General features: G+C 37.5%; 2 protein-coding genes across 2 annotated transcripts; one reads left to right on the top strand and one right to left on the bottom strand.

Moving 5' to 3' along the window:
- Positions 1 to 6,984: 6,984 nt before the first annotated feature.
- LOC106418460 lies at positions 6,985 to 8,787 on the top strand. Its single transcript, XM_013859178.3, has 3 exons — positions 6,985 to 7,189; positions 7,685 to 8,163; positions 8,308 to 8,787. The coding sequence occupies exons 2-3, from the start codon at positions 7,770 to 7,772 to the stop codon at positions 8,352 to 8,354; spliced, it is 441 nt and encodes a 146-aa protein (XP_013714632.2). The 5' UTR covers positions 6,985 to 7,189; positions 7,685 to 7,769; the 3' UTR covers positions 8,355 to 8,787.
- On the bottom strand, positions 8,750 to 11,247 carry LOC106418459 (protein ecdysoneless homolog). Its single transcript, XM_013859177.3, has 4 exons — positions 9,977 to 11,247; positions 9,568 to 9,906; positions 9,207 to 9,483; positions 8,750 to 9,119 (listed from the first exon to the last, which is right to left on the bottom strand). The coding sequence occupies exons 1-4, from the start codon at positions 11,116 to 11,118 to the stop codon at positions 8,934 to 8,936; spliced, it is 1,944 nt and encodes a 647-aa protein (XP_013714631.1). The 5' UTR covers positions 11,119 to 11,247; the 3' UTR covers positions 8,750 to 8,933.
- Between the last annotated feature and the right edge of the window lie 4,559 nt (positions 11,248 to 15,806).

Here is a 15,806-nt window from a genome sequence, read left to right as displayed (position 1 = left end):
TTATATAGTCACAATATATATTATATATTAATAAAAATGATATGAAAATTTAAATTAAATTATAAATTTGTGAAAATAGAACTTAATACAATCAATATTAAAAATGCTGAAAACAAATATATAGATAAATAATATTTGATGACTAAACATTTCTAATCCAAACTTATAGTTATATAATATTTCAAAATTCTACACTTAAAATAATTTATTTTATAGAAAATAAAATATATATAATAAATAAAATAACATTATTCATATCTAATAATAATATATTATTAATATAATATATATATGTAAAATTTGTTTTTCTCTCTTTTCATTAAGCAATCTAAGCAAATGGTGACATACTCTCCCACTCTTTATGCTCTTAACAAACATATAATTTCCTCAAAAAACAATCTTCCAACTCTTTGGAATTGCACACAATTTAAGGTTAGTTATACATATATATATCTTTACATTTTTGTTATCGCAATATTCAATATTTTTAACCTAAACTAAGAGAATATATATAATTCTGATTTTTTGAACAAAAAAAAAATCTAAAATTCTGATTTAATAATTTAACCTATATTAAAACAAAAATATTTTTAATATCAAACTAATTAGAAATAAATTCAGAAGATAATATCTGCGCGCAGTAGCGATGGGACAATTATCAAAGATCTTCTTGATATGTATTTCTAATTGTCGTCCTCAAAAGTCAAAACTGATCTAAATCTTTTATAGTTGCTTATAATAGATCTCGACAACTTAAATACATCCAGTGATACTAATATATATGAATAATAAAATAAAATATAAATACATATATCAACATGATCATATTCTTATAAGCGACATTTTTTCTTGAGGCTAATAAAAATGTCTCTAAAGCTTCATTTCAAAGGTATGGACTCAACTTCAAGATTTTCCACTTTCTCCGCACTCACTTTGTGAATGATTCCCTCCATCTTACCTTCTCTATTCCTACAACAAGTTCAAATGGTGTTAACTTTTTTGGTAAACTCCTAATTGAGTTTATGGACTTCGTACGATATGATAGAATAGTTGAGATGAAATAGATATAGAACTTACTTATGTTGTTATTATACACAAATCTTAAAATAATCCACACAGTCTCTTTAATGTTGTTATTATCATACTTGGCCCATCGATGAGGTATCTGCCATTGGCGTCTCCAACGCTTCACATGAGAAAAGGTATTATCTCTTAATTAACTTTATTCATTTGTATTTTTATTTACCATCTCATATTTCACATGTATTTTTAGATATTAAAACAACAAAAAGTAAGTTTGAATCCTATTAAATTCAATTAATAATTTTGTAAATTGACCACAACATATATGCATTACATATACTACATACAAATATATTTGTCTTTATCCGGGCGTAGCCCGGAAAAATCCCTAGTTATTAGTAATAATAATGCAATGCTGGTGACGACTGACGACAATGATAAATCATTAATTTGAGGAAAAAATAATAAATGACTCGAGTGGATAAGCCTTAATTTTAGCGGATGATACTCACAAGTGTATAGAATATGCTATATTTCTGATATATTCAGATTCTGATTAATGCACTAATTATCTTGGAATTATCTTTTTCCTGTTAGCTATGTATTTTGATAAATTGAATTCCATTTTTTTTTTTGGCTTAGGTATGCATCTGGTGGACATGTCTATCGACATGTATAGGCCGCACGGATTTAAAGGTCACCATAATTGAAAAAATAATGAAGGGTTTGTATTGAGGTGTAAATTTTGGTTAAGCTGAATTAGTTTCCTTTCGCTGGTTCAGTAGTCCGGTTTAGTATATATATATTGTATATAAGCAGCGTAGATTGTAAACAGTAGAGTTAACAGATGAATAAACGTTTCTTTAACAAACTTCATCTTCTCCTTTCTCTCTCTCCCCATTGATCTTCTTTGCAAACACGTAATATGGTATCAGAGCCATCACAAAGCTCTTGATTCTCCCTTCGATCAGCTCGTTTCAAGTTCCGTTACCTGAATCTGAGCTCCGATGGTGTCTATGAAGAAAATCCCCTGTCGTTCGACACGTAAATCTTCCCGTTCGAATCCTACTGCTCGTTCTCCTCCGAGGTCTCCTCCGATCGTTGCGGCTCCGACGATCGATGCTTCACGAACGTTTGTGGTGGTGAATCAGTCCGATCCAACTCAGTCTCCACTGTACCTGAATCACTCCGATCATCCAGGTCTCCAACTCATTTCTCTTCAACTTACTGGTTCGAACTATGATGATTGGAATGTTGCGATGAGGATTGCTCTTGATGCTAAAAACAAAATCGGATTCTTTGATGGAACTCTTATTCGTCCTGCGGAATCAGATCTTAGTTTTCGCATCTGGTCACGCTGTAACAGCATGGTGAAATCCTGGTTACTTAACTCCGTATCTCCTCAAATGCGTGATCTCCATGGTCGTTTCCACATGACAAATCTCCCGCGCACATTCAATCTTACTCAGGAGATTCAAGATCTTCGTCAAGGTACTATGACACTCTCTCTGAGTATTACACCACTTTGAAGACACTTTAGGATAATCTTGAGAGCTCTGATGAACCGGAAAAGCCTTGTGTTTGTGGTAATGCTGCTGCGAATCAATTAAAGGCTAAGCGATCCATAATTGTTAAGTTCTTGGCAAGATTTAATGATTCTTATGCGATCATTAGAAGACAGATTATCATGAAGAAAATGTTACCTTCTTTAGTGGAGATCTATAATATCTTGGATCAAGACGATAGCCAGAAGGGTTTCTCAAATGTTTCCTCTTCACCGTCGGCTTTTCAAGTCTCTGAAACAACTCCAGTGGTGAATGACCAGACCGTCTGCTATGTTCAATCCGGTCCCAACAAAGGTCGTCCTATCTGTAACTTTTGCAAAAGACCTGGTCATTTCGCAGAACGTTGCTACAAGAAGCATGGTTTTCCACCAGGGTTTGTTTCCAAGTTCAAATAGAATGAGAAAAGCTTCTCAGCTCCTAAGGTTGTTGCTCAAGTCTCTGGTGAGCAGAAGTCTACGAATGTAGAGAACATGCTCGGCAGTCTTTCTAAAGATCAAATTCAGCATTTTCTTGCCTTGTTCACGTCTCAGCTACAACCTTCTCACTCCACTGGAACTATGGAAGCGAGTACTTCGAACACCGGTATCTCTTTCTCCTCCTCAACATATAGTTTCGTTGGTATTTTGATGGTTGCTCAACATACTCTTTCATCACAAACTTGGGTGATTGATTCTGGAGCTACACATCATGTCTCTCATGAGAAAAGTCTATTTACCTCTATAGATACAACAGTTGAAAGTTATGTTAACCTACCAACTGGATGAAAGATCAGTGGTGTTGGCAAGGTTCAACTCAACTCACATATCAGTCTCAGTAACGTGTTGTATATCCTGAAATTCAGGCTCAATCTTCTCAGTATCAGCTCATTGATGAATGATTTGAATTCCCGTGTGATCTTTGATCCTTCTTCTTGTATGATTCAGGATCATACCAGGGTGTTGACGATTGGTTAGGGTAGACGCGTTGGAAATCTGTATGTGTTGGATACAAAGTCTCTACAAGCTTTAGTGAACTCGGTAGTGGACATTGGAGTTTGGCACAGACGTCTGGGTCATCCGGCATACTCAAGACTTGATGTTATCTCTGAGACTCTTGGAACTTCGAAACACAAGAATAAAGGCTCTGCTTTTTGTCATACTTGTCATCTAGCAAAACAGAAGAAACTCTCTTATCCATCTTTCAATCATATTTGTAACACAAACTTTGAGTTGTTACATATTGATACTTGGGGACCTTTCTCAGTTGAAACAGTTGATGGATTTCGTTACTTCTTGACTATTGTTGATGATCACTCTCGATCAACTTGGGTCTATCTTCTGCGAAACAAGAGTGATTTTGACAGTATTCCCAACCTTTCTTGAACAAGTTGAAAATTTCTACAACGTCAAAGTTAAATCTGTACGATCTGATAATGCTCCGGAGTTACAATTCACACAACTTTATCAGACGAAAGGCATTGTTTCCTATCATTCTTGCCCTGAAACTCCAGAGCATAATTCAGTTGTAGAACGAAAGCACCAACACATCCTTAATGTCGCTCGTGCTTTGGCTTTCCAGTCTGGTGTTCCTCTGACTCTATGGGGTGATTGTGTCTTGACTGCAGTGTTCCTGATCAATAGAACGCCGTCTGAGTTACTCTCCAACAAGACTCCGTATGAAGTTCTCACCGGGAAAGCACCAGTGTACTCTCTTCTCAAGACGTTTGGATGTTTGTGTTATGCTTCTACCTCTTTGAAGCAGAGACATAAATTTCTTCCAAGGTCTAAGGCTTGTATCTTCTTGGGTTATCCTTCAGGTTACAAAGGATATAAGTTGATGGATTTGGAGAGCAACAAAGTCTTCATCTCTCGAAATGTATTGTTTCATGAAGACATCTTCCCGCTGTGTTCTAAAGCTCATAACTTACATAATTCTCCTATCAACAGTCTCACTCCTGAAGATACTAGTCCTTCACCTAATAACACTTCCACTTCTAAAACACAAACCATTCCTTCTCTTTCAGAAATTTCTTCCACCAGAACTAAGAAACCACCTTCTTATCTTCAAGATTACATTTGCAACACTATGCAATCCACTTCTTTATATCCCATTTCATCATCGCTTACATATTCAATGCTTTCACCTTCATACACTTCTTTCATTAATCATATTACTAGTATCCCCATTCCCACTTCAATTGCTGAAGCTCGGAAATCAAAGGAATGGGATGAGTCTGTTGATAAGGAGTTTGATGCAATAGAAGATAATCATACCTGGTTGGTTAGCAGTTTACCTCCGGGAAAGAAAGCTTTGGGTTGTCGTTGGTTGCACACTTTGAAGTTCAATGCTGATAGTACTTTGGAGAGACGGAAGTGCCGTCTGGTAGCCAAGGGTTACACGCAGAAAGAAGGTTTGGATTACAATGATACTTTCTCTCCAGTTGCTAAAATGGCTACTATCAAGTTACTGTCGAAGGTTGCAGCATTGAAGAAGTGGTTTCTCACTCAACTGGACATTTCAAATGCCTTTTTTAATGGTGAACTGGAAGAGGAGATATACATGAGGTTACCAGATGGTTATGATGAGTATTATGCTAAACGTAAGGGGGACTCTCTTCCTCTGAAGTCCGTTCTTCGTTTACACAAATCCATTTATGGACTCAAACAAGCGTCACGACAGTAGTTCAAGAAATTGTCTCAAGCTTTACTCACAATGGGATTCTCTCGTGGTCATGGTGATCATACATTGTTCATTAAACAGCTTGATACAAATTTCTTGGTAGTACTCGTCTATGTTGATGACATTTCATCGCTAGTACTAGTACTGATGTTGCGTCTGAGCTTACTGCGAATCTTCAGAAATGCTTTAAGCTTCGTGACCTTGGTACTCTCAAGTATTTTCTTGGTTTGGAAGTAGCTCGATCCTCTGATGGGATCTCATTGTGTCAACGGAAGTATGCTTTGGATTTACTCTCCTGTACAGGCATGACAGGATGTAAACCTTCCTCTGTTCCAATGATACCCAATTTGAAGCTATACAAGACTGATGGGGAGCTTCTTACTGATGCGGGCATGTACAGACGAATTGTTGGTAGGTTGATGTATCTCACCATCACACGACCTGACTTAACTTTTGCTGTAAATAAGCTCTGTCAGTATTCTGCTGCTCCGAGATCTTCTCATTTAACGGCGGTTCATAAAGTTCTGCAATACATTAAAGGAATTGTTGGACAAGGTCTCTTTTACTCTGCTACTGCTGACTTGCGTCTCACTGGCTTTGCTGATGCTGACTGGGCTTCGTGTCAAGACAACAGACGTTCAACTACAGGCTTTACCATGTTTCTTGGTTCTTCGTTGATCTCTTGGAAGTCTAAAAACCAACCGACTGTGTCTCGTTCTTCAGCTGAGGCGGAGTACCGTGCTTTGGCGCTTGCTTCCTGTGAGATGATGTGGTTGGTTGCGTTACTTAAAGATCTACATATCACTCAGCTGGTTGTCCCAGTTCTGTTCTCCGATAGTACTGCGGCTATATACATTGCTACGAATCCTGTTTTCCACGAACGGACTAAGCACATCGAACTAAATTGTCATACTGTTCGTGAGAAACTGGATCGAGGTCTTCTCAAGACACTCCATGTGAAGAGTGAGGATCAGATTGCTGATATCTTGACTAAACCGTTGTTCCCTTATCAGTTTAAACATCTTAAATCCAAGATGAGTATCATTAACATCTTTGATAGCTCATCTTGAGGGGGACTATTGAGGTGTAAACCGGGAATTTTGGTTAAGCTGAATTAGTTTCCTTTTGCTGGTTCAGTAGTCCGGTTTAGTACATATGTATTGTATATAAGCAGCGTAGATTGTAAACGGTAAACGGTAAACGGTAAAGTTAACAGATGAATAAACGTTTCTTTAACAAACTTCATCTTTTCCTTTCTCTCTTTCCATTGATCTTCGTTGCAAACACGTAATAGTTTGGTATAACTCTATAATTACGCATAAATTCATTCGGAGTATATTATTAAGCAGAGTAATATAATTACAACAAAATTCCATTCAGAAAACTAGAAATGCTTTTGATTTCGGGGGAAATACATGAACTCGCATTATTTCCAATTGAAAATTCGAAGATCTGAAATTCCCCTTAAGTCTATCATCACTATACAAATTTTGTTAATTAGTAAGGAAATCTATTCGTTAAAAACTTTAAAATATAAAAACTTGTTGGTTTAATAGTATAAAATAAAACCGCAATATTTGACCCCCAAAAAAAGAAACCGTAATAATATTCCGCCTTTTTGTTGGTTATTAGGTAAAAATCCTGTGTAGTAAAGTCTACAGTATAAACGCACAGAAACAGTATCCAGTGAACCAAGTAAACCGCTAACAACCGTCGGATCAATCTTTTATTGGTTTGGCAGGAGGGAGGGCCCAATAGAAACGGGAAAGGAGAGTAGTATAAATGAAGCGGAGCAGACGATGGAGCTTCTTCAAAAGTCAGAGAGAAAGAGAAAGAGAGAGAGAGAGAGAGAGAGAGAGAGAGAGAGAGAGAGAGAGACTGTAGAGAGCGTCGCGATTCTAGGCTTTCTTCCCCATCGTTCGATCTCAGACTTCTCTCTCTCGGTAATCTACGTTTCGGAATTATCGGAGATTTCTATTTTCAAAAACTCTTTTTCTAATCTTTTCCTGCCGAATTTTCCGGTGAATCATTGCCGTGTTTTGACGGACACGGAGAGGCTTGATTGATCGTCCTCCTCCCTTGTTTCATCATTTTGTTGATTTCGCTTTTCTATTTTTAGGCGATCTGGAGAAGCGTTTATGACTTTCTATTAACGAAGAATCCGCGAGATTTAAATAATAATTAATAAAAGAGATTTCCTTTCTGTGGAATTTCATTGAAATTGGAGAATTGACTAGAAAAAAAATCTGATTTTTATTTTTTTTGCTGGTCACATCGTAAGCAGTATTAATGGATTGGAGAGATTCTCATTTGGTTTTATGAATCAGTGTGTGTTTGTTTGTGTTTGGTCAGTGTCATCATTATGGTGACATTATGATTTGTTTATTAATGAAACAAGAGGATGATTTAAAAAGGTAAAACTATTTATTGTTTGACAGGTAAATAAAAGGCACCATTCATTGATCTATGGCTGGATGATAAAGAGTTTTTTCTCCGGAGGTTCGGAGTTTTTTTTTCTAAAAGATGGCAGTCTCTTTCCCTCGTCTTCCGAGGTGGTTGTGTGGTGGTAACTCTAAAGACAGAGATAAGAAAGAGTCCAAAGGGTCCTCCTCTTCACTGAAGAAGATTTATAATAAGACTGGGTCTTCTTCTTCTTCTTCTACTGTGAAGAAGATCAAGAGAGGGTGGATTGGAAGAGGGGGAGGAGAGGAGGAGAAGATCATGGGGAATGTTGTGTTCCCTCAACCAGATGATCCGGAGTGGTCTGTTGGTTGGGTTGAACCACATGGACCAGGGTTTAAAAGTGAGGATGATACTGGTGGTGGTGGGTTTGTGGTTCTTGTTCCTTGTTACAAGAAGTTGATTGATGGTTCTGGGAATCAGATTCCAACTGCCTTCTTCTCTCCTGTTGCTCCTGGTAATTGTTTCTTTCCGTTTTCATAATCATCATCATTAATATCGACTATGTTAGTGCATGTTATCAGTGATTTGCAACCTGAATTTGTTGAAAGGTAGTCTTTTGAATTATGAATAGAATTGTATGTGTTTATTATACCTGCAGATGTGAAGAATATGGAACAGTGGCTGTCGTCTATGGGGAAGCTATAAGAAACTGGAGATTAGGAAGATGAAGACCGTTTCTCTATGTTTTTTTCAGTTTCAAAATAAAGAATCAAATAATAAAAAAGGAAGAAAAAAGGCAATAGCTTCTGGAGGAGTCCTTTTGATTTTCTGTTGCAAGTGAGTGACACCAAAACATCAATTCATTCTTCAAGAATCTACTAATGGACAAAAGGCGATGCTGATGGAGACTTGGCAACATATAAAGATTGAATGAAGAATGATGGATTGATATGCTATGAATATGATATTTGATTTGGGTATTGGATATTTTTCTGCTTAGCTTCTGTGGTCGAGATTATTGGCTTTGGAAAGAAGAAAAAAAATATGTTTTCTCTGTTGTTCTCTTGTGGTTGATGATGTATAATAGTGTAGTGTACATGTATATAAGGTTCTGTTTAATTGATTCTTTCTTCAATCACATGTCATGTGCTTATTTCCGACAACACAAGATCCCCAGCGTTGTACACGTTATATAATCAGTAACATAGATCTCGTAAAGTAGTAAACCAAAGTAAATTTCAAACATGTTTATACGCTTTGTTCAGATATAAAACCTTCATTTCACTACTTGTCGTTGGAGTCCTTTGGAAGTTGCAAACCCATGAGGCCGAGTAAATTGGAAGCAGGACCAGGAAGACCTTGTTGTGAAGAGTAGGATTCAAGTAGGTTCTTAACCAAGTTGAAATCTGCATCAATTGGTGTAAATTCATCATCATCATCTTCCTTCTCTTCTGTAGTCTTTGAAGATTCCTGCAGATGTGGCACATAAATATCACCAGAATCAATAGTAGTCAAACTCTTCAGATTCGCAGAAAAAAATGGTTTTGTAAGAATTACCCCGTTTTGCTTGGAAGAATGTTGATTCACATGTTCAAAGCTCTTGTCAAGAGTTGAGTTCTTAAGCTCCTCATTCATTGCTCCAGAGTAGGACTCCATAAAGGCTTCCTTCTCATCATCGTTAGGATCTTCTCCTTCACTTTCATCTTCAAAATCCATGTCCATGGAAGATCCTTCTGAACCATCACTCTCATCTTCATCTTGTTCTTGACCACCTAGCATTGACTCAATATCTTTCATGAAACGGTCCACATCTAGATTCACTTCTTTAAAATCCCTGCACAAGTCCAGCAATAGATATTGTCTTGATACCTTACGCTCTAACCTCGTGAGAGACAACAAAAATGAGAAGATTAATAACCTGTTTTGTGGCAATTCTGCTCCTTTGTAACTTGACACCTTCTGGATGAATTGTTCCATCGACTTTGAGATATCACCAAGATCAAAATTATTCACGTTTGCATCAGACGAGCTTCCACCTTCTTCCTTCCCCTTCCCCTTCTGTTTCCTCTCCTTCTTCTCGTTATAAAACTCCATCTCCTTCTGCCTCTCTTGAAGAACAGAGTTCAACTCATCTTCACCATCGTACAGCCAAGAATCACTATCAGAAACAGCAACTTCCTGACCCTTGAAGTCATCCTCCGAGTAAGGTAAAGCAAGAATCTCATCGATACGTCTCACAGGCGCACTCATAATCTCTCTGCACATAACAAAACAAACAACTCAAAAGACGAATCCTTTTATCAACTTACTAAAAGAACCAATTATACCTTGTTCTTGAAACAGACGAACTCTTCTGATAATACTCCTCAGCGTTCTCCATCAACCTCTTGTACTCCTTGGACCCAGCAAGCAAACCTTCAAAATAGCCACTCTTCTCGAGATTCTCCTTATACTTGCTCCAACCACTCCCTCTCCCATCTTCACCTTCCTTCTTCCTCTCCTGATACATCATCTCCATACCGCAAGCGATCTTCATCCCTATCTCAGCTTCAGAGTAAGCCTCCCGATCGCTAACGCTCGGCATCGGGTAACAACTCGGCGCCTGAAACTTCTGCTGCACGAGCTGAGCGTACATCGCACGTGACATCTTGACATTAACAAGCACGTGCTCCTCTTCTCTGCTGTTTAAAAACTTCTCCATCTTCGCTGCGTGCTTCATCGAGTCCACGTCACGGTCGTAGAAGCCTTCAACGGCAAGGGAGATTAAAAAAGGCTCGTGCCTCAGCACGTGCGCCACGGAGACGGGGACTCTAACCCTAACGCGATGCATACTCCTCCACGCTCTATCGGGATAACCGGAGACCCGGTTCTTCAACGCGGTTTGAACCGGATCCGACGCGCGAGACTCGCTACCCCCGCGCTCGAGGAGAAACCGCAGGGAGGCGAGCAAGGAAGGATCCGGGAGGCGGCTGCGCGGGACGACGTGGAGGTCGCCGCCGCGGACGAAGACGCGGTTGCGGCTCGTCTCGGGGTTGAGCCAGCGAGGGAGGTGGAAAGCGGCTTCGATGAGGAGAAACTCGCCGTCGGTGTCCCACGCGCGGATAGAAGTAGACGGGAACGCGGCGGAGATGCGGAAGAGGAGGAAGACTGCGAACCATTCGTCCTCTAGGTTGTCGCCGTACTTGAGCTTCCCGTGGAGATGAGGGATGGGAGTATCGGTGCAAGGACAAGAGGCGGAGGGGGAGAGGGAGATTGAGAGGAAGAAGGGCTCGTGCTGCCATATGTAGGGGGAAGTGAAGGGGGAGAGGAAGTCGATGATTTGGAGGTGGAGTGATTGGAGAGCGGCGGAGGGTTCGGATCCTGAGGCGGAGAGGGAGGCGTCGGGGAAGATTGAGAAGAAAACGGTGTCGTCTGGGAGACGAGAAGAGGTTTGAGGGAAGAAAGAAGATTCCGATTCAAGGTTCGCCATTGTTCTTTACTTCTGATGACTAACCTATTCACCGCCGACGACGTATTTATGTATCCTGAAGAAAAAAAGAATACCCTGAAAACTTCTGGGAGGACGAGAAGGTTTTGGAATCACCAGTTCTTATATTCCGAAAACACCCGCGGTAGGGTGTATTAACCGAACCCTGAGAAGGTGGATTTGGGTATCTCGGATATCTTTATTTTGTTTTTTGATTTTACAAATATAACATCTGTTCGGATAACAGAGTTAGAAATCAATTAATGTGCTCAAAAAAAAAAGAAATCAATTAATATTAGGAATATTTCAAGTCAGTTTAGTTTTTGTTGGATTCTGTTTCTTTTTTCATTAATTTGGATTATTAAGAAAAATTAAGTTTAAGATTATATATCAAAAAAATTTATTTTCGGATAAAAGTTCATAAAGTTCAGATAATTTAAATATTTTGGATAAAAATATTTGAATTGAATCTTACAATACTAAAATGGCTTAATACTCGGAGAAGCATGCTATATCAAATTTAATCAAAGATCTTCAAATTGTCATGTCACACATGTTTTTAGTCTTCACAGAAAAAATCGGGTCATTTGTATATGCTTAAAACAATTCGAGATAGCCCGTTTTAAGCTCATCTCTTCTAACCCTAATCTTCACCGCCATCGATGATCTCTCTGGCTCTTCCTCTTCGGGAATCGCTTCGCATCCCTGCCAATTGATGTTACCACGCATCACTCTGAATCATTCAGTATGCTCTTTATTCTTTTATTTATGGTTTCGTTTCTCCTCCCTTTGTTTCTCCTCTTATATAAAAGCTATCGCCATGAAATCTACAAGAAGATAAAGCTATTGCCATAAAATGCACGAAAAGTCTCTCGTGTCCAGGTATAGGCGTTTATACCAATGCTCTTTTTTATCCGTAAGAGGTGTTTTACTTATGTTAATACCTTTTGCTGTTTTGCATTTGCGCTACTGGATATCAGAGCTTGCAAGGTGAGGATGATCTCAAGAAGTCTTTGATAGATGAGTTATCTTCCTTTTGAGAGATCACTCATTTTTCTATTCTAATAGACTTTTACGGCCGTTTTTCTCCCAATTTGTGATAACTACTGTGAATTTCTTTACCTAAAACTTTTCTTTTACGGCTGCAATTACATTTCATTATGTGGTGGAAGTTTGTTCAAAGGTTTGGAAGTTCTTCACAAAAAGAGCCATGATTGTCGTATGACTCTTCGTCTGTACATAGATTTTCTCATGCTTCTTGATTTGATTTCAAAAGTGAAATGTCTCTCATGAATTCTTTTATTTTTAACTTTAGCTTATTGTATCGAGATTCACATGATCAAAAGTATGAAGAAGGGAAGAAATTATCTCTCATCTGGTGATAACTCAACTTATAGAAATAGGCACTTTTGAAATGTTCTTCAGTTCAATCTATGTGAGAATTGTTATTTGCTTCACACTACCACTCCAATGGTTAAGTTAGAACCGACAAGTAAAGAAAAAGCTGATAAGCTCATATCCAAAATCTTTTATGTTACATTGTTCTCGGATCTCTACAGGTCAAAACAATATTGAGAAGTTCACTTTAAAGTATGTGTTTCAAGCTACTATACATGGTCTATGGTTGGAGAGAAATGGGAGAAGACATGGTGAGCCACCTCTGCCTTCTGCTAAACTGATAAGACTGATTGATAGAAGAGTAAGGAACATGTTTTTCAGTACAAAAGATGGGAGACAAGCGATTTGAAGGAGGCCTTCAATACTGGTTCTCCACAAGACAAGTAACTGGAGTATAGGGAGCAGATAGAAAAACTTTTTTCATAGTTTTGTTTATAAAAAAGGAAGCATTGTAAATGTACACAAGGGTTTTTTTGGATTGAATAAAAATTTAACATTCATTTAAAAAAATAAAATAAATAAAATTAAAAATATTTCTTATTTCCACTTATAATTTTGTCTACTTTGAAAGGAATATGGTCACCTAATTTTAATATCTTGGAAGACATATTACGAGGACTCTAAGCTATAAAATATGTAGTGTTGCATTACAAAGCGTGCTATTATGGACGAGTATTCTGAACTTGAGCAAACTCATTTAGACAAGTCATGTTTTACTGATTCCAACACTGTATGATTCTAAGTTCTTGAACTAATATGTTTCCTTTGATTAAAAAAATATCGTAGCTAATACTCTAGAAAATCTGCAGGAACAGTTACATTCAAATTTCGAGAGGCGCAAAAGAATACGCATGAACAGAAACAATGAGATAACATTGGGTGGCAGAGGTGAGAAGCTGCAGAGAAAACAGAGGCCGAGAGTCACCATTGGGTGGCCAAGTTATCTTGAGAGGAAAAGAAGAGAGGCTCAAGAGATACAAGTGAATGATCAACAAAATTTGGAGGAACAGAAACGAATAGATACTGACTAGGAAGATTCTCTTGCATCTTGCAAGGAGAATGGTCTTAGTCTTGTTTTAGTGATTTTACTCGCGTATAATCCTGAGTTGTGGAACTAGATGGTTCATGAAGAATATTGTAACGACCCAACAGCCCACGGCTAATGGGCCACCCACGCCCGCTCTCTCGGCCTGTGGGCCCCATCCCATTCCAACGATCGGTCCGTTAATTTCTCTGAAGGCTTGAAATCATTATTACTTGACTCTGCAATCACCACATGATCTTTCCCCGTGCTTTGACCTCACTCACACGGTATCGCGAATCACTTCCCGATAGGTCAGCCATCCTTTCACTACTCCAACCCAAGCACGCTTAACTCTGGAGTTCTAAACGTATGTGTGATGGAAAAGGTAAGTCAACTTTGGTGACATAGGTAGCCAAATCATTTCTCTTAAGCCTTTCCATATATCACAACTCGGGATGTTACAAATATATTCAAGAGAATCTTAGCGTTGGTGGTCATTATCTATCTATCTATCTATATATATAAAGAAGAGTTTTCTTCACTCCTAGGCCATCCACATAGGATGCCACGTCAGAAAGTGGAAGGCTGTCGTCGCACCACGTGTCCCTGCATTCAAAACACATCACTTTGTTAAATTAATATATCTCTTCGCATTTCCATACATACAAGTAGTATGTAACTAACACTTTAATGCACATCAATAAGCGCTTATATGTATATAAAGAGATCCATCGCAGCCACTACATATCCTGACAATACTCTAAGATCTTTTTAAAACAACTTTTAGTTATGGTCAAGAGATAAAACAGAGAAAAGGCTGGACTTGCAGGCAGATAGTGGAGTAACATAAGACGTCGTCATCCTTGCTCAGTCACGAGCGCATCTAACATTACCAACGCCGCCTAACATCAGGTTCGTTCTGCTTATGTATCTTTAAAACATCCCAAAGTTGTTTTTTTTTTATCATTGAAAAATATTCTTATTCAGAGATTATATGTTTGTTAGTATTGATTGTATAGGATGTTTAGGCATATATATTAAACAAGTATGTTTACAGATACAAAATAGTATTCAATTTCTTTTACATATTGTAATAGTGGATTAGACTAAAAAGGAAAAAAATGTGCTTATAATATGTTTTAGTTTTTAGTTTGAGGAAAAGAAAAATAATAATAATAAATAGACGTAGTATTATACGGGGATTATTATGATTTTGAAACTAAAATAAATATATAGGAAAATTGCACATTTTGGATGCGAGTGCAATTCATATTAACCGGGTTTAGTTTAGAGTGTAATATTATCCTCAAGAAAATATTTAGATGGAAATTATATTTATATCCACAAACTAGATAATTTATGTTTTATAAAAAAAATTATATAAAGAAGAGTTTTCTTCACTCCTAGGCCATCCACATAGGATGCCACGTCAGAAAGTGGAAGGCTGTCGTCGCGCCACGTGTCCCTGCATTCAAAACACATCACTTTGTTAAATTAATATATCTCTTCGCATTTCCATACATACAAGTAGTATGTAACTGACACTTTAGTGCACATCAATAAGCGCTTATATGTATATAAAGAGATCCATCGCATCCACTACATATCCTGACAATACTCTAAGATCTTTTAAAAACAACTTTTAGTTATGGTCAAGAGATAAAACAGAGGAAAGGCTGGACTTGCAGGCAGATAGTGGAGTAACATAAGACGTCGTCATCCTTGCTCAGTCACGAGCGCATCTAACATTACCAACGCCACCTAACATCAGGTTCGTTCTGCTTATGTATCTTTAAAACATCCCAAAGTTGTTTTTTTTTATCATTGAAAAATATTCTTATTCAGAGATTATATGTTTGTTAGTATTGATTGTATAGGATGTTTAGGCATATATATTAAACAAGTATGATTACAGATACAAAATAGTATTCAATTTCTTTTACATATTGTAATAGTGGATTAGACTAAAAAGAAAAAAAAAGTGCTTATAATATGTTTTAGTTTTTAGTTTGAGGAAAAGAAAAATAATAATAATAAATAGACATAGTATTATACGAGGATTATTATGATTTTGAAACTAAAATAAATATATAGGAAAATTGCACATTTTGGATGCGAGTGCAATTCATATTAACCGGGTTTAGTTTAGAGTGCAATATTATCCTCAAGAAAATATTTAGATGGAAATTATATATTTATATCCACAAACTAGATAATTTATGTTTTATAGAAAAAATTAAATTAAATTTGTGTACATTAATTGTTTTAC

Source organism: Brassica napus, chromosome C3 (assembly GCF_020379485.1).
Source record: "Brassica napus cultivar Da-Ae chromosome C3, Da-Ae, whole genome shotgun sequence".
In the NCBI taxonomy this organism is placed as follows: domain Eukaryota; kingdom Viridiplantae; phylum Streptophyta; class Magnoliopsida; order Brassicales; family Brassicaceae; genus Brassica; species Brassica napus.
This window is presented reverse-complemented; position numbering and strand designations above follow the sequence as displayed.